The 24,763-nt window shown below is 44.6% G+C and overlaps 1 protein-coding gene across 4 annotated transcripts in view; it reads right to left on the reverse strand.

Moving 5' to 3' along the window:
* The window catches only part of LOC121949162 (cyclic AMP receptor-like protein A), a 76,637-nt gene that overhangs the window by 17,323 nt on the left and 34,551 nt on the right, over window positions 1-24,763 (reverse strand). For all 4 annotated transcript variants that reach the window (XR_015777674.1, XR_015777673.1, XM_088083430.1 and 1 more), the window contains exon 11: window positions 17,288-17,370. Coding sequence is in view for 2 of the 4 variants with exons in the window: in XM_088083430.1 (XP_087939556.1) it covers window positions 17,288-17,370 (83 nt within the window). In the remaining 2 variants the exon portion in view is untranslated. The remainder of the gene's footprint in view (window positions 1-17,287; window positions 17,371-24,763) is intronic.

Consider the following 24,763-nt stretch of genomic DNA (forward strand, 5'->3'; position numbering starts at 1 on the left):
ATCTCCCTTTTCATTCCGCGCACGTTTCCCACACAACCCCCTTCTAGGATATCTCTCCTGTTTCTTTGCATTCAGTTTCATCCGTCTGGATATCTCATTTTCATCTTGACTCATGAGGGCGATCCGCGATTCTTTTCTTCTCTACCTCCCCCCCACCCTCTGCCTATTTCTCCGGGAGCCTGGGGCATGACTAGAAGCACAACCTGATATTGTGTGGTGTGGCTGCAAACTAATGGCTGCCTCCGAGAACGATGCTGCTCAGCCATTAACCCTGGATTAACCCTGTATTAGCGCTGCTCGTCGGGTTAGCCCGCCGCTAATGTCTTTTATTGATCTATTAGCGAGAGAATCAAACCGCGCACAGCTCAGAGCGTTTTCCGCGCGTGCGGTGGTCCCTGGTTTGGTGTGCAGAGTGAACTAAGTGGCCGTGGTGGTTGACCTCTTGGTCCGGAAACTCATCCCCAAGCTACTTGTGCCCTGTGGTGAGGGAAGATACAAAACCAACCCTCTGAGCGAAAGAACCACAGTTGTATTGTGGTAACAAGGAGTTACATGAGACACCACAGTCACTCATCTGGTCGTGACTGACAGTCTGAGGATGAGACACGTCTCCACTTATTTAAAATGATAATTTCTTTCTTCAAATCTTTGGTAACAGCACAACTGTTGTGTTTTGAACTATTCTCCCCATTAATCACTTCTCAATAGTGTTGCCAATGGTGTGACATCACTGGACTCAGAAACGAACAAACAAGCCTGGGTGGCTGCAGAGCAGGGACAGGCTACTCAAGTTGCTTTGCCTTGGGGTCACTTTTGCAAAATGACAGGGGCCAATCAGCAGCACCATACATGCTTCTAGGTATTCAGAACGTTTTTAGAATTTTAAGACGTTTCTAGGACGCAAGATCGCTTTCAGGATTTCAGGATGTTTCATGGATTTTAGTACATTTCTAGGATTTAAGGACGTTTTTAGGATGTTTCTAGTGTTTTAGGACATTTCTAGGATTTTAGCACATTTTTAAGATTTTAGGACATTCCTTGGATTTTAGCATGTTTCTAGGATATTCAGATTTTCGGGGCCATAAATTGAGTGCTGCTATGGGGACACCAGCCAAGCTACATCAAATAAGGCTCCTGCATCAAAATTTATGCTGGTGCCTAACAGCATCCAAATGTGAATGTGCAGATATCTGCACCAGTTTTTCCACAAATTCATTTATTTGTGGCATCCTGCCACTATTAAATCATTTGCTGCCCCAAATAGATTTTTCTATTTTGACTGTTCATTAGGAGTGCTGTTGAAATATATATGTTGTTCGGTTATTCATTACTTCACACTCTTGGATGGCAGCGCACACTCTGGGCATAGCTGGAGCAGCAGAACATCAGGTGCACTGAAAGTGAAACTTAACTGTTCATTCAGCTGGGTGTAAAAGTTTGCATTTACACAGCAGCTGCTCCTCTCGCAATACAATCTGATCAGCTCTTAACAGATCTGCAGCCCAATTGTCCACCCTGTGAGTCACAAACTGCTGTTGAGGAAAAAAAGAACTCATGGAGATGCTGAGTTAATGAACCCGCAAAATAAATTTTGAATTTAGAGAGAAGACAGAATAATACAAAGGGAAACACATGCATTTAAAAGGAAAAGAAAATGACACCAAAAGTTTGCTTAAAAAAGAAAAAACACCTGAATGTTAAGTTCAGAGGTGAAGGTAATGTTACTCTAGAGCTGCAAAGAAATAAACAGACATGAATTTCATTCATTCATTGTCCTCGTAAGGTCGTGGGGGGGCTGGAGCCTATCCCAGCTGTCATTGGGCGGGAGGCAGGTACACCCTGGACAGTTCGCCAGACTATCGCAGGGCTGACACACACTCTCATTCACACCTATGGCCAATTTAGAGTCACCAATTAACCTGTCACCACCATGCTGCCTATTTGTAAAATGGAAATAAGTCACACTGCATTGTGCAAGGTACGAATTTTAGTGACCCACGGCAAAAAAGAAAGACACTGATTGCATTACATTGAAAAAGACAGCAGCAGCTTGCAGTCTAACATCTAAATAGAGAGATGCTGAGATTCGGGAACTTCTGACAATAAGGGCTTAAGCTGAAAACTAAATGTCAGGAAGATGAGATGAGAAATTAGTATTTATGAGAAATGTCATCTTAATCTGAAGAAAAACTAACACTACCACTGAGTTCAAGGCTACCAATCATTTCAGCCATGGTGTCTTTTGTTTGGTGTAATGGCATCCAAAGATTGCAATTAATTTGACAATACTGTGAATTACGGCTTGGAGAAAAGACCTAATATCTGTATGATGATCAATTACCATTTATTTTGGTAACTAGAAATGAAATAGTGTCTTTGTCAATCTAATGGAGCACTGACACTTTTAGGCAACAGCAAAGTAAAAACAGACTCTGTTTCACTAATGTTTCAACACTCAACATAAGTAATTTTATAACAGATCTGAATGACACCTTTAGTGTGGAGTATGCAATTGTCAAGTTTACAATTTTCAGTCTTCCTTGCCATTCACATTTCATATTATATGACATACTTGTGTTTCAGGTGTTTGGAACAAACCGCTATTGTTTATTATCAAAGCCGTAACTATTTTATGGCACTATTTACATGACGCTTGATTTTGCTCTGTAAGCCAAAATGTGCCCACATGTGCGACAAGGTCATCCTTTTTTTCCTGCATCAGCTCTTCTTCATCTGCACCCGTGTGTCCAAGTGTAATTCCTTCAACATTTGAGTCACTATCAGGATTAAACTACCAGGTGCTCATAGTTGATTACATCCATAAAACAAAGAGGTGGAACGGTGCCGACTCCACTTCCTGTGTTAAGAATGAACCCACACAAAGGTAACAAGAACCAGCTGACCGGCAGTAATTGGTTGTTTGTTCTTGGAGGTTAGATGTGATTTGTTATTGTACTTACAGATGCACACAAGATTGCAGAGTTCCAAAAAGCACGTGCATATGCACAGCAGCGCACATAAAATTTGAGCGGTGCACATAATTCTCACCTCTACATGCACTGGTGCACGGAACTTGGTACAGCAAATATTGTGCGCAGGCCTGCTAACTCTCAAGCATTTACCGTGACTCACAAAACTGACAGTTATTCCATATTTGATTTGCTGGAGCCCTTTTTACACAGGGTTTGTGCTACAGGGTCGCTACAAGGCCCCTTCTTATACAAAACAGAACAAATAAAAGGTAAGAAAAAATGTTTCACTTTTCTGTAGGGTGTAAATTGATGGGGCACACCTACCCCAAGTGGTTACAGTAGACCTTTTCGCACACAGATAGTGCTTTAGAGCCGCTGCTAAATCCCTCCTTTATGCCTCATTTGTTTCTTTGCACGGACCCAAACAACGCCGGCATCATCCCACTCCAGTGTGTGATTTTAGACAGCATGCCGGCATCGTGGAAGCTCTTAATTTGCAGGAATATTTGACAGCTGTTCTTCTCTGATTGACTGCTGCTAGCCACTTTTTAAATGCAAATATTTGACAATTTGTTTTGTTTTCCATACAAAGTTTGAACGGGCTACATGGGACGTTTAGTGTTACGGTAGCATTTATGTGATACAGTAAACAGGCTAACTGTGCCAATGACGGATCACAAATGTACAACACTTTTTGCAGATACTAGATATTACACAAAAGCGAGAGATTGTATCATATTAACTTGCTTTAAGTAAAATATTCATCATTTTTTCACATTATGGTGCAGTTTCTCTCTCCCTCTGTGCCACTGCCTGCATTTCCACAGCTGCAAAGAATAGCTTGACAGTCAAGAGCACTCACTCCGCAGCAAAATCAGGGGACCAAATGTACACTGCAAAGAAAAAAATGACTGCTTGACTTGAAGCAATCTCATTCGACTAACAATCTGACTAATGATTCAAGTCTTTGAATATCGAGAGAAAGCCCTAGTCGATTTGGCGCTGCTACTTCCGTCCTTGCTGGCTTAAAGGTCAGACAACTCTGTACCTCCATTCCATAATCATACCTTAGATACAGTTTGGTGAGGCGGCATAATGGAGGGATATTACAGCCTTGAACAGGCATTGTTAAAGGGGTTTGAGATGCTGCTCAAAATATTCCCATATCTGAAGCTGTTTCACTGTACATTACTGTAAATTCGGTCGTATCCAACCCCTGCTGTGGCAGAGGGGTGGATAAAGATAGACAGAATAATCAAACTGTGTAGTAAAATGAATTTGGTGCAGGTAAAAATATTTTGGTGCAAGTAAATTTAAAGGTTACATGCTCCAGTCCATGTACACAGGAGAAAGCACTGCCCTTTGACAGCCTGTCTGAATGAACTGACCGAACACATCGACATTACTTTGGACGGCTTCAGTTCTGCTTAATTTTTGCTTTCTTGCCCAGTCCTTCAAAAATTACAGGTTAGAGGCACTTTTACTTTGTCAAACCGAGCAGGCACATCATTATGATCTTTTTTACTTCCCTTTAAAACCCAGGGAGAACTGCAGGTGAAAAGCACAGAAGATGATTATGGAGATTCGTCCACAAATCTGGATATAATCCTCTCTTATCCTCTTTTGCAGCACAAGGTTTATTTGCTACTAATCTGTCTCCATTTACCTCCCAACTGCTGTTTGAGAAGTTGTGACAAGAAAGAGACCTCAAGTCCAGTTGGCCGAAGGTTAGAGACCAACTTGTAATGAATGGGGGCCTACCTGTTGCAAGTCATTCTGGGTAATAGTGTCAACTAAATGCCTAAATGCAGCTTAAAATAAAACCAACAGTGTGGCTAGTGGAGCGTAGAGCGGCGTGTCCTGGCACTTGTCGGAGTAAGGACCATTTCAGAGCGACGCTGCCTATTTTCTGGGTTAGCCTACTGCTGTATCTCCGAGGACCAGACCAGCTGCTGCTCACATTCATTTCACTTCCCATTAAAGGTGAAATAAATCAGGAGTCCCCACACAACCTCCTTGGAGACGCAGGAAACACACACACACACACACACACACACACACACACACATACATGTGCTTGCAGGAAGTTGGACACATGCGGACATGCATAAACACACACATCACTGTCTGCGTGCATGTGTGCAGAGGTGTGTGCATACAGCATAACCCAGGTCATATGCATCGAGGATGTGAGGTGGAGAGGAAATGCAGTAGATGTGTGTTTGTGTGTGTGTGTGTGTGTGTGTGTGTGTGTGTGTGTGTGTGTGTGTGTGTGTGCGTGCGTGCGTGTATGTGTGCGTGTGTGTGTGTGTGTGTGTATTTCTCTGACAGCGCAGCGGTGAGAGTGAGTGGGTCTGTGTGAAGGGGGGCTATTTCTGGCGTCTCATTTTTTTTTCCTCCTGCTGCCGCAAAGAAATGCGATCGGCGTCCGGGAAACGAGAGCTGGCAGCAAGCAATCATCTGCCTGCCACACACACACACACACACACACACACACACACACACACACACACACACACACACACACACACACACACACACACACACACACACACACACACAGAACCTCGCAGCGCCGAGCAACACGCGCCATGGCAACGGAACAGCCGCAATTAGAGGCGAAGAGCCTTTCCCCTCCATCGAGGGAGAGACGGAGAGCGAAATGAAAGGAAGAAAGAAAGAGCAGGCGAGGGAGAGAGAAAGAGAGAGACAGGAAGAGGGGGAGGGAGGGGAGGGAGATGAGTGTCAGAGAAAACAGCACCGCACAGGAAGGAGAGAGAGGGAGAGTGGAAGAGGAAAGGAGAACATGATAAAGAGGTGAGAATGTGCAAGAGTGAGGCTGCGAAGGGGAACAAGGGCCGAGAGCGATGGAGAAGGAGGAGGAGGAGGAGGAGGAGGAGGAGGAGTGAGGCTGAATGAAAAAGACTAAAAAGCAGAGAAGGCACAGAGCGAGGAAGAGGAGGAGAGATATCCAAAAAGACAGATTGCAAGACATGAGCGAGACAAACAAAAGAGATTACGTGCGAGAGAAACCAAGATAAGGGGGGGGGGGGTAGATAGAGAAGGGAGAGATGGAGAGAGGAGGAGGGAGGAGGGAGCTGTTTCTCCTGTGTGAGCCGGGCTAATGAAAGATGAATGAGGGAGGCAGTGGTGGGAAGGAGAGTGTGGCTGCGGGCGATGCCTGGCTGAGCCGCTGTGTGTGTGTGTTTGTCGGGGGTTTGTGTGTGTGCGGCGCAGTCGAGTGAGCTTCGCAGCCGGCTGACTGGTGTTGGACAACAGGGATGATATTGTGTATACTGTATGACTCAGGAGCACACGGTCAACAACAATAAACACGCTTGCACGCTCATGCAGGCGGACATACGCAGCTTTCAGTCGGAGCCACCTGTAAGCATCAAGTCAATCATTAGCACGCGCGCTGCGTCTCCGCGCCTTGCTCACTTATTCAGACCTGACATCTTTCATGCTGTCAGTCACTCTTTGAACCCGTCTCTCTCTCTCACCCTCCAGATTCAGTGCAAAACCCTTCATCCACCGCCTCTCCTCCAATATCCCACCCTGCCAGTCTGCACCACTTTCCAGCCATCAGTTTCCTTCCCATCGCCTTTTTTTTGTCCGCCTCTAATTGTTGTGCCGAGCATCCTCCGAGCTGAGGCGTGCTCTAACAGCTTGGACGAGGACGCCCTCCCAAGAGCGGACCAGACAGAGAAGTCATCCTGACCCCGATCTTTCTCTCTCCGACTCACTGCCTGACTTTTTTTTCTCCTTCTTCCTCCAGACGAATCACATGCTTCGCAGTGCCAAAACAAGGCCCTAGTGCTGCCCGCGGTGCCGCTGCTGACAGCAAATCTGAACTTTTCTCTGACTAAAAGGGATCATTCTGCCAAAACGAGCTTAATCCCTTGACTCTGCAAAGTCATAATAAGATTCAATGAGACATTTTTTTTACTCTCTTAATGTTTGGCTGCATCCAGATATGACGCGGGCGTGGGGAACTTATTGAAGCCGAGATGTTGTGATGATATACTTAATTTCTGAGAGTAAATCACGGCAGCTGATGGATTATATACTTGACTTAAAAAAACATGTATGATAGGGGTCGACCGATATTGTTTTTTCAAGGCAGATACCAATTATTAGTACTTAATGAGACAGATAACTGATATTTGGAACCGATATGCATTTACAATAAAAATGAAAATATTTCTGTCTAAATTTAACATTTGGAATATAACAAACTCCAAAACAAAACTTTGTTTAAATGCCTTTAGCAAATGTTTAATCAAAATGGAAACTTTCAACATCATACTAAGCAAGTTCCTTGCAACTTTTTTTGTAAAGTTCAGTGAACATTTAAACTAAAAATATCTCCCTGAGGTTTTACAAAGTAAAAGTTGCTCTCATGCTGAAACCATGTATTGCAGACTGTGTTCCCTGGTGATGGTTAAGTGTAATCTGCACACTTTCATAAATTAATTTCATCAGTGATCATTAAAATAACAAGCTGATACAATCTGCAAAGTGCCAAATATTGGTCCCAATAATAAGCCAATAAGGCCAAAAATCTGTCGACCTCTAATGTATGACCACCTGTGGTAATACTGCAAAGTGTTACGTTTTTAAAGAGCTTTTTGTCTTATTAAAAGGTCCAGTGTGTAGGATTCAGGGTGATATATTGACAAAAATTAAATGAAATACAAGAAGTGTGTTTTCTGTCATGTATTATCACCTAAAAATACGAGCTGTCATGTTTTCTTTACTTTAGAATGAGCTCTTTACATCTACATAGGCAGAGGGTCCTTGTCTGCGGAGATCGCAATGTGGCACCGCTATGTTATTACAGTAGCCAGGAGGGACAAACCAAACACTGGCTCTAGATAAAGACATTCACTTTTTCACGTTAGTAACCATAGTTAAAGGCCCGTCCATGATGAGCCAAACAGCCTCTGCTTTTTATCAGTATTTTTTACCCATTATAATCACCTGGCCAGTTTGTTTTGGAGATGAAGAGACCTCTGCAGATAATTCTGCTCCCAGTAAAAAATAACTCCTGAATATCTGGATCTTAAGTCATCACAGAAAAAAGGTCAGCACACATTAGCAGAAGCTCCTGGCACATCTATGACTGTCAATCAGCGTCGGAGTGAAACCACTTTATTGAGAGTTTTTACCGGTTTTAACCAGCGGGTCCATTTGTTTTGGAGGGGAGGAGACGTCTGCAGATAATTCGGGTCATAGTAAAAACCTCCTGAATGTCTGGATCTTAAATAAGGTGAGCATTAATTAAGTTCTCAGAGAAAAAAAGGCGAGCATATATTAGCAAGTGCTGGGCAAGAGGCCCATCTGCAACATGCAAAATGATGTAGGGGGTACACTGATTTGCAATGTAGAAAGAGTGTTTTACCAGTTTAAATCAACTGGTCCATTTGTTTTGGAAAAGAAAGAGATCTCTGTGGAGAATTCAGCTCCCGGTAAAAACCTCCTGAACAATGAACACTGAAGGAATTCTAATGAGGAGAAACTTCAGCTGGTTGCAATCTGCAATCCTCACTGCCAGACGCCACTAAATCTCCCTAAATCTTAGATGCTGTTCCTTCAAGATGATTTTAATGCCCCCAAAATTAAATTTAGGTTCAATTAGGAAAACAGATTTTTTTTTTTTTTTTTTACACCAAACTGAAAAACAGACACCAGGAAACAATAACTAGAAATTGCCACAGTTCATTAAAACCTAATTATGCTTCATGATGCTTTGGGGCTTGATAGCCTATTATCAAATTTGAACCAAGTAAAAACCGTTTATTGAATCCAAATCGTTCAAATCATGATCAGATCAGATCTTTGCAGTTTAACTCTCAACAACTTCCAGCAGCAATGTTATAAATAACAGCATTTTTTAAGAAGTAAATGCTTGACAACTGGGAAAAAACCTGACCTGTTGAAGCACTGGTTAAAAAGTTTTTGTTGGTTGTTACTTGTCTCTTGTGCATGTGTGGCGGCCTTGAAGACAGTAAAGACAGAGGACAGGCCTTTCATTGTCCAGTGACAGCATGTGATCATCAGCCACTTAAATGCGCATAAAACTGTCATGCTTGTGAGCTATCTTTAGGAATATGTTGTGCTCTGTATGGACATGTGAGGGATCTACATTGATCAAAGGGTCAACATGAGGATTACTGTCACAGCTACGAGTATGACTCCCAGTACACACACACCCAAGGACGCACACATGCACACATTATGTGTCGCCCCTCGGTGCGAGCAAATATTTCTGGAATGGCTGAGACACACAAACAGGCATGCATGTTGTGCATAAATATGTGGACGCATGCATGCACGCACGCACACCTGCACAGGCGCACACACAAACACTAACAGACAAAGAGGCACACACAGACCTTGGGGACCGAAGCGGCTAACGTTCACCAACAGAATAAAACCCAAACAAAGAGACATCCTGTTTCCTGGAACACAACACCACTCAACCCTCTGTGCTGGAAGCAGCCAGTAAACACTCACACACACACACACACACACACACACACACACACACACACACACACACACACACACACACACACACACACACACACACACACACACACACACACACACAAAATCAGTTCATTGTCCATTGCTGCGCATGTGTTTCCTTGCGCCTGATTCATGTAGCGGTGTGTGTCTGCGTGTCCAGCGATGCCACTGACTGTGCCTCCGAGTGTCGGTGCACGTGAGTTTATGCTCGTGAGTGGCTGTGGCCAGAAGTGTTTGTGTGTGTGACGGAGCGGGAGAGAGAGAGAGAGAGAGAGAGAGAGAGAGAGAGAGAGAAGGGAGAGCAGATGATAGAGTAGGCTTTAGCGATTCCCTGGAGTGTGAGGCAGCGTTTACGGCACTCTCAGAGCAGCCAGAGTGATGAATATTTAAAGACGTGCCTGAAAGAGCGGAGGGAGGGGGAGTAGGGTTGTGTGTATGTGCGTGTGTGTGCGTGCATGCGTTTGTGAATGCATGCGCCTGTGAATACATGCACATGCCTAAGTGTGTGTGAGGGACGTTATCTAGTATCTTCTTTCGCATTTGCGTGTGCATACCATATGCATGTCTATATGTGCCTGTATGTAGTTTGCATGTCTGTATAAGAGTATATGCATCTGCAAAGCTTATATGTAGGTATGCAGGGACTTGTTTACACTTTATTTGCCTGTATGTGAATATATGTTGGTCTGTGGGTATGTATATATGCCTGTATCCCATGTCAGTTTAAATATGAGTATTTTATGTCTGCATATTGCTTTAGACGCATATAAACGTGCGTATATATATCCACAGCGATATTAAACCCCAAGCCTTGGTGCGTGTGTGTGTCCAGCCTCGACGTGGCTGCCCGCCCTGTGTGTGTGTTTGCACTTCACACAGCCCTGTAGGCCAGCTCTCTGTCTCGCTAAATGGGGATGAATAGCGGAGTGTCGCTGCTGCTCAGCGGGAGACGAATGGCTACGGGGCTCTCTGTCTCCAGTTACACACCGATCACTGCCCGAGACGCAGAAGCACAAATGCACACACACACACACACACACACACACACACACACACACACACACCGGCACACACGGTAGGCATGGTCATACATCCACCCAAATTTATCTAGGCCACATGGCCACATGTGGATAAGCTATCACACAGACAATCAGGGTGTTCAAAGAGCATGACACCTTACACCGCAGACTTCTTTGATTTCGAGGAGTTCTGTTTTCTTTGTGTAAAGAAAATGTCAAAAATAATCTGAACAACAAAACAGACAATAAGAACAGTCATTCTATGTGCTTTCTCAAAGGAGCAGTGTGTAAGATTTAGGGGAATTTAGTGACAACTAAAGGTAAGAACTGCAGATTGCAATCAGCTGAAACTGCTCCTGGTTAGAATTTTTTCAGTGTTTATTGTTAGAGGTTTTTACCAGGAGCCAAACTATCTGCAGAGGTCTCTCCCTCTCCAAAACAAATGGAACAGGTGGGTAAAACAGTAAAAAAGACTAAAAAAGTAGTTTCACGTTAAAAATCAGTAGCCACTTTATATCACGCCATTATGCCGCCTCACCATTCTGTACATAAAGCAGAATCGCAGAATTGAGTGACAGAGTGGTCTCGCCTTTAAGCTGCCACGGATGGTATTAACAGCACGTAAGCAATCTCTGTATTAACAGGACAGCCAGCAGGACGGGACCATGAACAGGACAGTTTTGACGTTTTAACAGCGTGTTAAACTGGACATACACTGCACGTTTTATGAAATGTAGTTAATTCCAACTCAAACTGTGCGAGTACATCGTCAATGACGTTAAGCCAAAGCTCATGATTATAGACTGTACATGCAGATGTACAACATGACAGCTCCCCCAAAATCTCGATCGCCCCCTGGTGTCTGACTGCAGCATAGGTCATAAAGCCCGCCCCTCCATATTAGTGAATGGACATAGGCCAAACTAAAATCTCAAAGTACAGGCCAAATAAATTTTTCCCCAAAACGGTTTCTGTCACTGAACGTAGTTCACATCACCCTGATATTTGTTTTTATGACAAGTTCGGTTTTAATGAGTGATAATATTATACAAAAGGGGGCTTTTCTGGCATGATTGACAGCCGTGACAGCCAATGCGTGCGCTCGCATTCAGTGGGGCTGCTCACGACTGGTCGTGACTGGTTGGAGTGTTTTGGCGGGAACTCCCCCAGCGCGGATATCACTACTGCACAGATGCGGGCCCTCAATCACAGTGCTTGATGCACAAAGAAGACAAAGACTTGATTGGTTTTATAGTTGCTTTTTTTGGTTTTTCTTTTTAGAAAAGATTGATAAAAAGGGCAGATATTATATTATATTATATCATATCGTACATTATATTATGTCAATATATCCCCTGAATCCTACACACTGGACCTTTAATGGGCTAGTGTACGAAACTATACTAAAATTTCACTAATCCTGACTTTGGTGGTGCCCCACTGGAGCCCAGTCATGGAAACCTGGAGAATCACTCCTACAGAGATCAGAGATCAAAGCATCAGAAAAAAGGAAAAGAAATGACAGTTTTGCCTCCAAATCAAATACCTGCAAGCTATATCAAGCTCTGAACTTATTTTAGTAAACACAGTAAATTGAATGTGAGGAGATAGATAAATAAAAAAAGGCTTGCAGACAAATAAAGATGAGAGTTGGAACCTTGCATACTGCCTTTCAGCATCTGAGGAGCTCGCTGGTTCAAGTAAACAAAATACACCACAAAAGATATTAGGGTATACAGTACAAACCACACACCAGCCTACACACGCCGAGGCACAAACACACACCCCTGCGCGCTGAATGCGAGATATTCCGAGAGGCGTAGAGGCGAAGAGCGGAAGGAAGGGAGTGTAGAGAGGAAAGAGAAAGCAGAAGAGAGAGGGAGAGAGAGAGAGAGAGACAGAGCGAGCGCATCCTGGGATGCAGAATGCCAAATACAGTGAGATAAGAGTTAATGTATCCCCCCCAGCCCCCTCTTCATCCCTCCCGTTTGGCTCTCTCTTTCTTCCTCCCTCCATCCATCCCTCCCTCCCTCCTCCTCCTCCTCCGCCTCCTCCCCGTTTGCTTTGAGGGATGAATAATAACTGCTGCTCTGAGATTTCCTCCCTCGTTTTTCAAAGCGCAGAACGGAGATGGGGAAGGTCTGCCTGGCCCGGGCTGCGCGTGCGGGCTCGCACACACAAAAGGCGCAGACAACGCACTGTAGCACACACACAGACGCGCGCACACGCCGTCTTGTTCTCGCTGCTCGCCTGGAGCAGGGAAATCAGATCTCCTCCAGAGAAAGGCGGGGGGGCTTATGCGCTGTAGGGAGCCCATACAAAAAATCCCCTGCAAGCACGTATAGGCCTATACACACCACAAAACCCACACGCAGCATCGAGGGAAACCAAGAATAACTAGGAGGATGCGAGCCGCCTCCTGGAGCGACAGGGTGAACTCAAGGTTATAGACACATCACCGGTTCAAGCCCTGCCGCCAGGGCCAATCCGTCCATGCTGAAGCACCCCTCTGCAGGGCACGTAACCCCTGATTGCTCCAAGGCAACTAGCTCTCCTGCCATGCGCCTTGCTTTAGAGATTTTAGATAAAAAAGAGGGGTTGTAGACACTATATAGGGGTGCCAGTTTCTTCCCGTTTGGCGTCAAAAGGGGGGTGTTTAAGGACAGCGAAAAGTCCTCCTGAAAGACGCTGTCCAGGAGGAGCACTTGCGTATCTAGCCACGACGTGCCGCAGAAATCGGCAGCTCGGTTCCGAGGAGAGGGCTTATTTATGCAAACAGGCGTACAAGCGCGCACAGTAGGAATCGAGACAAGCCTTGTAAACAAACACACACCCACACCATAAAGCACACAGGGGAGGCGATGTGAGAAGCAGACTGTGAAAACTCTGCCCGGGCAGTGCTTCCACACACACACACGGGGAGCCGCGAGAGATAGAGAAGTGGCGGAGAGGGAGGGAAAAGAAGGACAAAGAGAGAAGGAGGAGAAGGAGGAGGAATAAGTGCGAAGGTGTGAGTGTCTGGGGCTACTTTTGTGTTGCCAAATGAGGGCAAGAGAATGAGAGAGAGAGAGAGACGTGTACGGTGAAGTGATGTATAATGACTCGTCTGTGCGTGTTTGTGTGTGTGTGTGTGTGTGTGTGTGTGTGTGTGTGTGTGTGTGTGTGTGTGTGTATGTGTGCGCGCGTAAAAAGTAGGAACGCTTTCCCATTTCAATTCGCAACAGCTGGTGTCGAATTAACACATTTACCAGTGTGCATTTGGAACAGATTAAAATTGTGTGTGGCGTGTGACTGTCTGCGTGTGCGCGCTCCTGTGTGTGTGCGCTAACAGATGAGGGCCAAAAACAAGAGTGTGTTTGTGTGTGGGAGTGTCTGTGTATTAACGCAATGGATCAGGGCAGGGAGAAATGGCAGAGAGAGAGAGAGGGGGGGGTGTAGAGGGGAGAGAAAGAGGGAGAGGGAGCTCTACCCAACGGCTTTAGCTGCTGCCCTGGGCCGTCTCTCTAAGCCCTGTTTAGGAGGCTTTGGAGCTCAGATAGAAATAATCCCCCACTCAGACACACACACACGCTAGGCATGCACACACACAAAAATAAAAAAAAACCCGCACACACAAACACACAAACTCACAAACAGAGGCGCAAAGAGAAAAGCGCACACACTCAAGTCGGGGCGGACAAAACAAGCGCACACGCGGCAACAAGCAGCGACAGCACATTCGCCTTGACACGAAACCAACCACCCGCCTACACACACACACACACACACACACACACACACACACACACGCACACACTGAGGCTGTCTGCTGTGCGCTTCCGCACGGCAGAGCACAGCGACATCAGCACGGCACCGTGACAAACACTTTACACACTCCAGCACTCAGCGGAGGGGAGGGAAAAGGAAGGAGGGAGAGATGGAGAGAGAGGCGGAGGAGGATATGAGCCAGGGGGGAGGGAGGTGAGTGAGTAGGGGAAGGAGGGGAGGGGAGTCTAACAAATTAATAGGAGCCGGAGATATATACGGGGGAGGTGGAGGAGGAGGAGGAGGAGGAGGTGGTGGTGGTGGAGGACGACGACGAGAGAGCAATTCATTCCCGTTTTCTCCTCGTGCGCTCTCTGGAGAAAGGCAGAGCGGCGCGGAGCTGAGCGAGCGCGTGTTTGCTCAAGAGAAGGAGAGAGAGGGGGCTTTGTGTGGCAGAGGAGAGGAAAAGTGGTGGCGGTGGTGGAGGAGGAGGAGGAGGCGGTGACATAAAAACACAGAAGGAGAAAGACAGAGCGAGGAAGTGTGAGGATAAAAAAGGAGCTATTAAAAAAGACGTTTTTGTGCGTAAAAAAAAGAGGAAGCGAGGAAGGGGAAAGTGACATTACGGGGTTTGTCATCTTCATCAGCCGACAGTTGGGGCACAGGAGGGGAGGAGGGGAATGGATGGAGAGGTGAGGGAGGAGGAGGGTGAAGAGGGCGAGGTGAGGGGGGATGGGCGGTGTTTAAGCGGAGCCTTTGAGAGACGTTGACCCTGTAATTGACCTGTGTCTCCGCCTACATCGCCGTGGCGACAAGCAGAGCCGCTGCAGCTAATCACTTAGTAACCCTGACCTGTCAATCACACCGGGGAGGGAGGGAGGGAGACGCGGTAGCAAATGAAAGGAGAGAGAAAAAAAGAGAGAGAGAGAGAGAGAGGGAGGAAGGGAGTTCAGGAGTAATAACAGCACTGGGGTTATCATTTACTGGACCACCCGCCTCCTCCCACCAACCCTCAGCCGATGAAGCCCTGGTTTTAAAAAAGCCAATAAAATGCTCGATGCCTCCCAACACACATACACACACACACACACACACACACACACACACACACACACACACACAGAGCGAAGCTTTCTGAGAGTTCAGATAAGAGATGGGGAGGCAGAGTGGTGAGGAGGGTGAGGAAGGGGGTGAGAAGAGATAAGATAGCAAAGTGAACATGCAAATAAAACAACAGAGTTTATGTGCTGTACACTGCTAAATCTGACAAGTTGAAAAATCTAAGAAACCAGTTGCCTTGAAAAACGTAAGTAGTCTTAATTTACTTTTTATCAGACCTGTGAAACTATTAATTTTTGTAATTGCGATTAATTACATTTCTAATCACATGTTTTTTAATTCCATTATTTTGCATTTCAAAACGGTTATGAAGTCCATATTGACAAGGTGAAACAATTCTTACCAGATTGTGTTGATTAGGAATCAAATAACAGCAAAAAATGTACAAGAGGAGCATGAAGTGGGCGTGTCTGTGAAGGGGAGACTCATGGGTACACACACACAACCCATTTTCATTCAGATATCTTGAGGCCAGAGGTCAAGGGACCCCTGTGAAATGGTTGTGATATTTTTAAATCACCAAAATTGAGCCTAACTTTGCAGCATTATTTAGCCCCCTGACTGAGAAGCCAGCATGACATAGTTGGCACCACTGGAGGTCTTTTAGTTTCATGATACCAGCCTCTTAAAATACATTAATTACGAAACTTATGATCAACATGATGAGGCTGACAGCCCTGCTTTAAATCTAATTGTTACGTTTACGTGAAATTTTCTTATATTCACTTAATTTTGTGAAGTTGTTGCAACTTAAGAATGACGAGTTTAATTAAATCAGTCATGTCCAAAGTCTGGCCCGGGTGCCAAGACCAAATTCAAGCGGCCCTTGGCTTCTTTTTCAAAATATGCGCACAATATACACACAATTAGCACAATATCCGTTAATCAAGTAAGGTCACTTTGCATTTATTTTCGTTCATTCTCGCTGGCAGGACCCCTAAACAGTTCGTAGACATGCATTCAATAGCACGCATCTCCACGGCAAAGCAGCATAAAGTTGTCGGTAAAGGGCCGCCGCTTTTGGGAGTAGTGGAAAGTTTTTTTTCACTTAAAGATGAAAAAGTTGTGTTTGCATCCTTTGTATGTGATTTAGAAAAATAAATAACCCATCTGATGCGAGAAGCAGTTGGCCCCCAGATATTTTCACATGATCTAATCTGGCTCCTACTTTGGGTGCCCCTGAATTAAATCAGTTTTTCTAAATTTTAGCAACTTCAGTCGTTTACTGTGCCATATGTTTGTATTCTGCTGGTTGCAAATTAGTCAATCACATTTGTTTTTTCTTAAACAAATGTGAACTTGCAGCTGTGACTCAGAGGTAGAGCGGGTCATCCTCTAAGAGGAAGGTTGGCGGTTCGATCCCCGACTCGCCCAATCGAGATGTCAAAGTATCATTAGGGAAGATACTGAATCCTAAATTGCTCCTGATGCAGCGCCACCGGAGTGTGACAGCGTGTGTTTGGTTACTGAGCGGCAGGTGGCACCATGTACGGTAGCCTCGGCCACCAGTGTGAGAATGTGTGTGAATGTGTGAATGTGACATGTCATGTAAAGCGATTTGAGTGGTTGGAAGACTAGAAAAGTGCTACTCAAGTGCAGCCCGTTTTAACAATTTACCATCTCATACCATCTCAAGTGATAATCACATTCAGTCAAACTAACTTGATTTACTGAAGTTACTAAGACTTTTAAAGAACAAGGACATTTCACTTGTTATTTTTAAGTTGCAACACCTTAAATCCAGTTAAATTTTAAGTTAACTTAACATTTACATAAAAAGTAACGATAATTTAAGATTTATTTCTATATTTACTTTACTTTTTGAACTCTATCTGTTTGCAAGATTATTTTAAGTAAGATCAACTTGTCAGAATATGGTGTATGATCAGTGTGTGTTACCTGTTGATGAGGGGAAAGATGGACACCAGCAGGTAAACGGAGGGATACCACTTCAACGGCTTGATCTCCTCAGCCAAGGAAACCTGCAGGAGAGAAAAAGTGACCCACTGAATGCTCACATTAACACTCACACACATACACACAGTCGTAACTGGAAGATCAGTGCACCGAGGCAAACAACAAAGGCCAATTAAACCCTAATAAAATATTAACCTGCTGATAATATCCACAGTTATGAGAAGAAACGGGGATTCCAATTAAACGGGGGAGCCAATACTTTTACGCCGTAATGTGAACGGGGGATGAATTCAATATTTCGTGGACAAGGAAGGCAGGAAGACAGAGAGATGCGGCAGCAGCTAAAAGTCGAGTAGAGGGGGGGGGAGCCTGGCGGTGGAGAGCTTTTACAAGCCGTTATCTAATTCCCCGGAGAGGAGGACTCTTGCGCCCGGAAGAGGCTGAGAAGCGCGGCCCCTGGATCGATTTTCTGCGCTGTGCTGTTTTTCCTCCCTTCCCTCCTCCTCCTCCTCCAAACCCCCCTTAGGCGAGGACGCAGTAGCAGCGCAAAGCCTCCCCTCTCTTTCTCTCTCTCTCACACACACACAGTCGGAGCCAGCAGGCAGGCCCACGAGCTCTGGTCTCTACCCCCACATGCTGGAAATTAATTACTCACCAGAAAGACCCCGAGGCGTGCAAGCTCTAACGCAGGCATTTTAAACAATTCAAATGAAAATCACGAGAGCCCCCCCGGTGGTATTTTATCTCGTGTGTGTGTATGTGTGTGTAAGGAAGGGAGGTTATTGAATATAAGAGCCAAGTTTCCACCGCGTAACGTATGCTGGCTGTATGTGATCAGCTGAACGGAGCCTGTAAAAGCGTAAACCCAAAGGCAAACATTAAGCTCAGCCCTATTAATGTCTGTCATGATGGGAAGCTGTGACATCACCGACCATGTCGAGATCTGCCTGTTGTCATCTCAAGTGTATGTGTGTGTGTGTGTGTGTGTGTGTGTGTGTGTGTGTGTGTGTGTGTGGCACGAATGTGTCACTGGGAGAAAGGAAAAGGGCAATCAGACGCCTGAAGGACGCTAAGCGGAAAAGGAGATTTGCGGGAGTGTCAAGCATTATGGGTGGGGGAGAAATAAAAAAGACTCCAGAAATTTGGTTTGAAAGAAAGCACGGAGGCAGTAATCGCCGATAAAATTTAGGTGAGGTGTAGAGGCAGGCATTTGAGGAATTTCAATGCGCAAGAGACAGGATGTGGAAAAGGAGGAGGAGGAGGAGAGCGGCTAAAGAGCCTGGTGTTTTTAATCACAGTCCTCCCGTGTCAGAGGCCCCTGCGCTGCTCGGGAAGCAGAGGGGAATGAAACCGTAATTATGTGCGGCGGGCGCAGCGGTCCCGACGTTAATGACGCACGCTAGATTACAGACGGTTATCAGGGAGCAACCCGTCCCCTTCACCACCCACTGCACTCACCCTCACTCACGGAGAGGAGAAAAAAAACCCAACCTGCGCTAAAAATAACAGCATCAGGTTTTTCCCAAACGTACTTGAACATCAAATTCAAGGACTTTTCAAAAAGGTCTCTTTGGAGTGAAAATCAAGGACTGAAACTTGTTCAAAATTTCATGAAGACATGTTTTTCATGTGTTTTTTTTATTCTGCAGTGTTAACACAGATATCAATCACAGGGTTTTTCTTCAAGATGAGAGTATTTGTAATTCATGCTGTTTTGTTTGTTGTGTTTTACTTTTTTTTCTTACTTTCTGTCTCAACATTTAAAATTTTAGTGTGTTTTATTTCGGGAGATATACTGGCAGAAATGGAATATGATACAATAAGAAGGGGTTGACCAATAGTGTTTTTTTTCAGGACTGATACCGATTATTAGTGCTTAATGGAACCGCTAACCAATATTTGAGACTGAGACTGATTTGCATTTACAATAAAAAATGACAATATTTCTGTCAAAATGTAAAATTTGGAATATAATAAACTCCAACACAACACTTTTTAAAAAATGCCTTTACCAAATGCTAAATTAAAACTGAAATTTTCAACATCATATACAGCAATTTCCCTGCAACTCTTTAAAATTTAAATAAAAAATGAATGAATAAAAATAGCTCCCTGAGGTTTTACAAAGTAAAAGATCCTCTCATGCTGACACTTTCTTTGCATGTATTGCATGCTGCCTTCCTGGTATTGGTGGAGTGTAATACGCGCACTTTTTCATTAATCCATTTTATCAGCGTTAACATTAACATTAAACATAAACATTAAAACAACATTAAAATAAAAAGCTCATACAGATAATCATCGAAATGTCAAATATCGGCCCCAATAATCGGCCAGGCCGATAATCTGTCAACCTCTAATAACAAGCATGTTTTCAACACTAGCCCCTTTTACGCTACCTGTTCAAGGTGAGCCGTTCGCATCAAAACTCCTCCTCAGGATTCTGTATAAAAGGTACAACAGTGGTATGGGTGGACAGAGTGGTCTCAAGTTTAAACCAGCAGTGGAGTTAGTAAAAGAGGAGGGCGAGATCAACCGTAATATAACAGGGATGGTAAATGATTGTGATTGCTATTTTATGCAGTTCTTATTGTTTATAAGAAAACTTTATGACTGTTTTATCTAATAAAGGCAAGAAAAGCAAAAAGAAATCTTTAAAAAAGGATGTTAAATGCCATAAAAGAGCTTGATGGTGTTGTGTTCATTGTCCCATCAAGCCTCCCTTTGCTTCCAGAATGCCAGCATGCTACCTAAAACTGCACGCTTTGGCGCCATTGTTTCGTTATGAGTAACAACGTAAAGATGGTGTAAAGAGAGGCATTCATAGCGATCCTAAAACACAGTCTCTGTGTAAAAAGGGGCAACTGATTTGTTACGTGAAACTGCCTTATTCAGTATTATTACAGATTTTAATCACCGAGTCTGTTTGTTTTACAGAGGAAGAGACCTCTGTAAATAATTTGACACCTGAGCGCTGAAGGAATCCTAACTGGGAGTTCATGCTTGGCACATGGGAGAAGGCCTATCTGGTTGCGATCTGCAATCCTCACCGCTAGATGCCACTAAATTCAACACACTCATCCTTTAAGCCAACATGGAAGAAAAGTCCTTCAAAAAAAGGAAAATTGATATTTGAACAGCTACAATTTCCTGACAGCTAAGTAAACTCAGGAAGATACAATTAAAATCTCCAGAACAGCTATAAAATGGCACTTTCAGTGAGAACGTTCTGACGACTGAAACATCACATTTTAATTATTTTCCTTAATTCTTTCTTCAAACACTTTGGCTGCCGAATTTGTTTCTCTTGAATCCAGAAACGAAGATTTTCAGCGACAGTTGAAAAGAATCCTGTCAAGAAACCAGGAGTAATGCTGAGGGCTCAGAGTAACACTCTATCTGGCAGCCGGGAAGTGGATCCCTACAAAAGGAGGTGTATGTTTTTTGTCAAAGCCACGTGTCGTGCTTTGAGAGCCCTTGAGAGACAAACCCAACTGTCCTTGCAGCTTAGGCATACCGAGGATGTTTTTCAGGATGTTGGCAAACGAAAAAAGTATGAATAGTAAAATTCGGCACATAAATGAGGATGCAGAGGTAACACTCACCAAGAAACAAGGTTGCAGGCACACACACATGTACACAGACACACAAGTAGACACATCGCATTGTGACTCAAGGCAAAGCTTGTGTGGATCAGTAAACAAACACCCTGGGAAGATAACGAACAAGCAGCTCGCTGTTTGCTCAGCCAGCTTTGTTGCTACCCGACGGGATGGAGCTGCTGTGCGTGCAGTTGTGCAAATGTGTGTAAAGGTGTGTGTGCGTGTGTGCAGCCTGACTTTAACACCCTCTTCTGAATATCCTCTTGCTGACCTGTGTTGCTGCAGGACCTTGTGGCGCTTGTGTGTGTGTACTCATGCTTGACCACAAACAAATTGCTCGGGACACACAGAGATGTGTCACAACCATGTGACTGATTGCCCTGATAACTGCCAACGCCAGTTACGTACGTCATCACTCCAGCCAGATACACACTCACACACACTGATAGCGAGGCAGGGAGACGGTGCCAGGTTGACTCAGAGAGAGAAAAAGATCAAGAATGGAGAACGCAGGCGACTACACGCGTGAACACGAAACATGAGAGGTGCTCATGTGTGTGCGACACAGTAACGGAGAACATGTGAGGCGCAGAAAGAGGGAGATGTGGCGAAGTGAATGCAAATAACCAGAGCCAGCGGTCTTCAGACACCCAGCAGGAATCGCTTTCTCTAGTTTACACCTGCTGCTACACACACACACACACACACACACACACACACACACACACACGAGCCAGAGCTCGCTGGTTTGGCAAGCACAATCGGGGAGGCTGTTGTTGTTGTTTTAAAGCATCGCAGCGCGTGCATAAACTCTCATAAATATTCATGTCCATGAACCTGGCTTGCTGCTTTATTCATGCTGGGTATGAGTACAAGAGTGAGAGAGAGACGGAGGGAGTGAGAAAGAGAGAGAAATCGAAAGAGAGGGGGAAAAGAGAGAGAGAGCAAAGAGAGAAAAACAGATGGAAACGAGGAGAGCGACTGGGAAAGAGAAATACGAGGAAACGGAGAGTGTGATAAAAACCACTGCTGACTTATTTACACTCTGTGCTACACATAGCAATTAGCCCACATGAACAGTGTGTGTGTGTGTGTGTGTGTGAATTGCTGCCACACATTCATGCACACACATGTCACTTGTGAGGGTTACGCCAGTTCAGTGTGCAGTAATTACATCTGCCACTTAGGGGCAGCATCTACATAACCTTAACCCTAACCTGACCCCCCCCACACACACACCTCCCGCCCCCCCTCACACACATACACACCTCAGCCTGCGGGCTGTAGGTGTAACAACAGAGAGGGAGGATGGGTGAGGTAACTAAAAGCACGACAACCAGGGACTGCTGCTGTTAACTTTTCATGAGTAGCTCTGTGACACTGTCCACCTCCGTGGAGGATTTTAAGGCTTTACATTTTAATGATTTGGCGTCGCCATAGTTATGCATGATGTGTGGGCTGCTGCGGGTTTAGTGTCTTGTTGGAGGACACTTGAACAAGACGCAGCATCTGTAACCAGCCGTCCAGATTAAATCATACAGTCGGAGGGAAGAAACATTCTCCGGTACCAGTATTTTACCAAAAGATCCATTATTTAATTTAAAGGGGCACTCCAGCTATTTTGCACTGCACATCCACAAAGTTATGGGGCTCAGCAGAGACACGTTTCAAAAGAATGTTTAAAATCAGAACAAAAGAGGCCAAGATGCCACTTTAACACAGCCGGTTAAGGCAGGAATACGACTTTATTTAGTCTCAACATTCTGGTTTAAAGGTATGACTGCAGAATGGGGGGAAGGAGTTGTTCAGCCTTCGAGCCAGCAGCGGAGGTAGTAACAGAGCCAAATGGAAGTGTGTGTCAAAAGTGTGCGCCTGCAGTGTGGGACGGGTGTTTTGACATGTTATGTGTTTGACCGACCACTGGGTGATTCAAAAAGCAGCTAGCAGCAGTTAGCAACTCACTCAAAGAAAAAGAAAAGTAATTCATGTCTGCAAATTAGGGAGACAATGAGGTCCAGGAGCTCCTTACCCTACGAGCAGAGGATGGGATCAACTGCCACATAACAAAAATGAAAGTGATTGTTATTGCCATGTTATGCCGTTGTTATAGGCCACAAGGAAGTGTGGCAGGTGCGGCTTTTAAGTCAATTTTTGTAGTGGCCAAACAGTGAAAATACACCATCACGTCATGCCATGGGGCCCAGAAATATGTTTCCCCTTAGATTTACAAGGCAAAAGAGACATCTATAAATAAAACATACTTTTGAGCATCACAACCCTGAAAAACGACTCATTTCGCCATCAGAATTTCATCCATTCAGTCCGATAACATTTCTAAAGTCTAGGAGACCTGCACAATTTAATCATTTTTTTCTTATTCAAGTTTGCGGAGCACCAAATCAGAAGTTAGTTGGTTAGCTGGTTAAAATCTCAGGAGAGCTCTACGGCCCAGACAGTGTGGGTAAATTTTACTGCTCATGTTGAACTTTTTGGCTTCATGTGCCACTGAGCATTTTTTATACAAATGCAAGAGGCCCTGCTTCCAGCGCTGTATCCAGTTATCTTTACAAAACCATGCATTATGTTTAGAAAGCTCTGCCTTATGCATATGTTGTATGTCACACTAGACAGCGAGACTGTTGTCTCACAAGTCATGCCTTTTGCTTCCACAAAGCCGGCATGCTGTCTAAAACCACACACTGGGGTGGCATGATGCAGCCAGTGTCATGAAGCGTTTTTGCTGAGGCAGTATTGTGGGATGCTTAACAGTCACATTATGGTTGGGCAGCTGTGTGGAGGACAGAATGGAGCTGTGATTTGAGCTTCTCTCTCAAGCTCTCTCTCTTTTTTTTTAATCCTTACACAACTATTTCTGTCACATTTTGTGTGAACAACCAAGTGCAACACAATGAAGCCTTCCAGGAGAGACTATCTGAAAATGTGCAGCATTAATCCTATTTTGAAACAACATTATGTCTCCTTCCTGTTTTTGATGGCTTGGGCTCAGGGATAAACACTTTGGATTTCCATCCTGATCGGACAACGCGTCTTCTGAACTGGCTTTGTTTAAGCATAAGGCTGCATTCACACCAAATCAGGTGTTGTGGCGATTAGCAGCAAGGTTTTGCGGCGGTGTGAAAATGTCACTTAAATTACTTATTTATGGGGGAGTGGTGGGTGGAGACTAACTATAGAAAGCTAATCTCACCATCTCAGCGACTCACCATCTCAGCGACTGTGTATTTGTCCTGGCTAAGTTTGTTTCTGTTGGCTTAAAAGATCTACACTTTTAAGCCAACAGAAGAGTATCTACACTGCCACAAATGATGTGTGTGTGCATGTAAAGACAAACAAAGCGAGTTTCCTCCTTTGTAGGATAGTGCACACAAACTTTTACGACATACTTTTTCCTTTACTCGCTTTAATATTCTTAGACAGAAAAAAACTGTATTACTTGTTCCCGTGGACAGCGGACATCTGCTCTGATCGCAGGTTTGGTGATTGAGTACTGCAGCGTGATGTCAGCTTGGGTTTCTCCGAAGTAGATTCTGTTTCTGTTTTTCAATGCAGGGCCACTGTATTTCTTTTCTGCATGCCCACTGCTGCAGCCCTAGGCGCATTACCCGCATTCAAATGAATGGGAGGAGTGGCATTTTTGCCGTAACCCTGGATTTGGTGTGAATGCAGCCTAAAGCATTTACACCGTGATTAGCCAGCTGTGTGGAGGTCAGACAGGAGCCAGGTTTTGGACTTCTCTTTCAAGCTCTCTTTTTTCTTCCTTACACAACTATTTCTGTCACTTTTCATGTGAACAACCAAATGCGACACTATGAATGCCTTCCAGGAGAGACTGTCT

This window comes from Plectropomus leopardus, chromosome 10 (assembly GCF_026936395.1).
Source record: "Plectropomus leopardus strain MGB_pleo_1.0 chromosome 10, ASM2693639v1, whole genome shotgun sequence".
NCBI lineage: Eukaryota > Metazoa > Chordata > Actinopteri > Perciformes > Serranidae > Plectropomus > Plectropomus leopardus.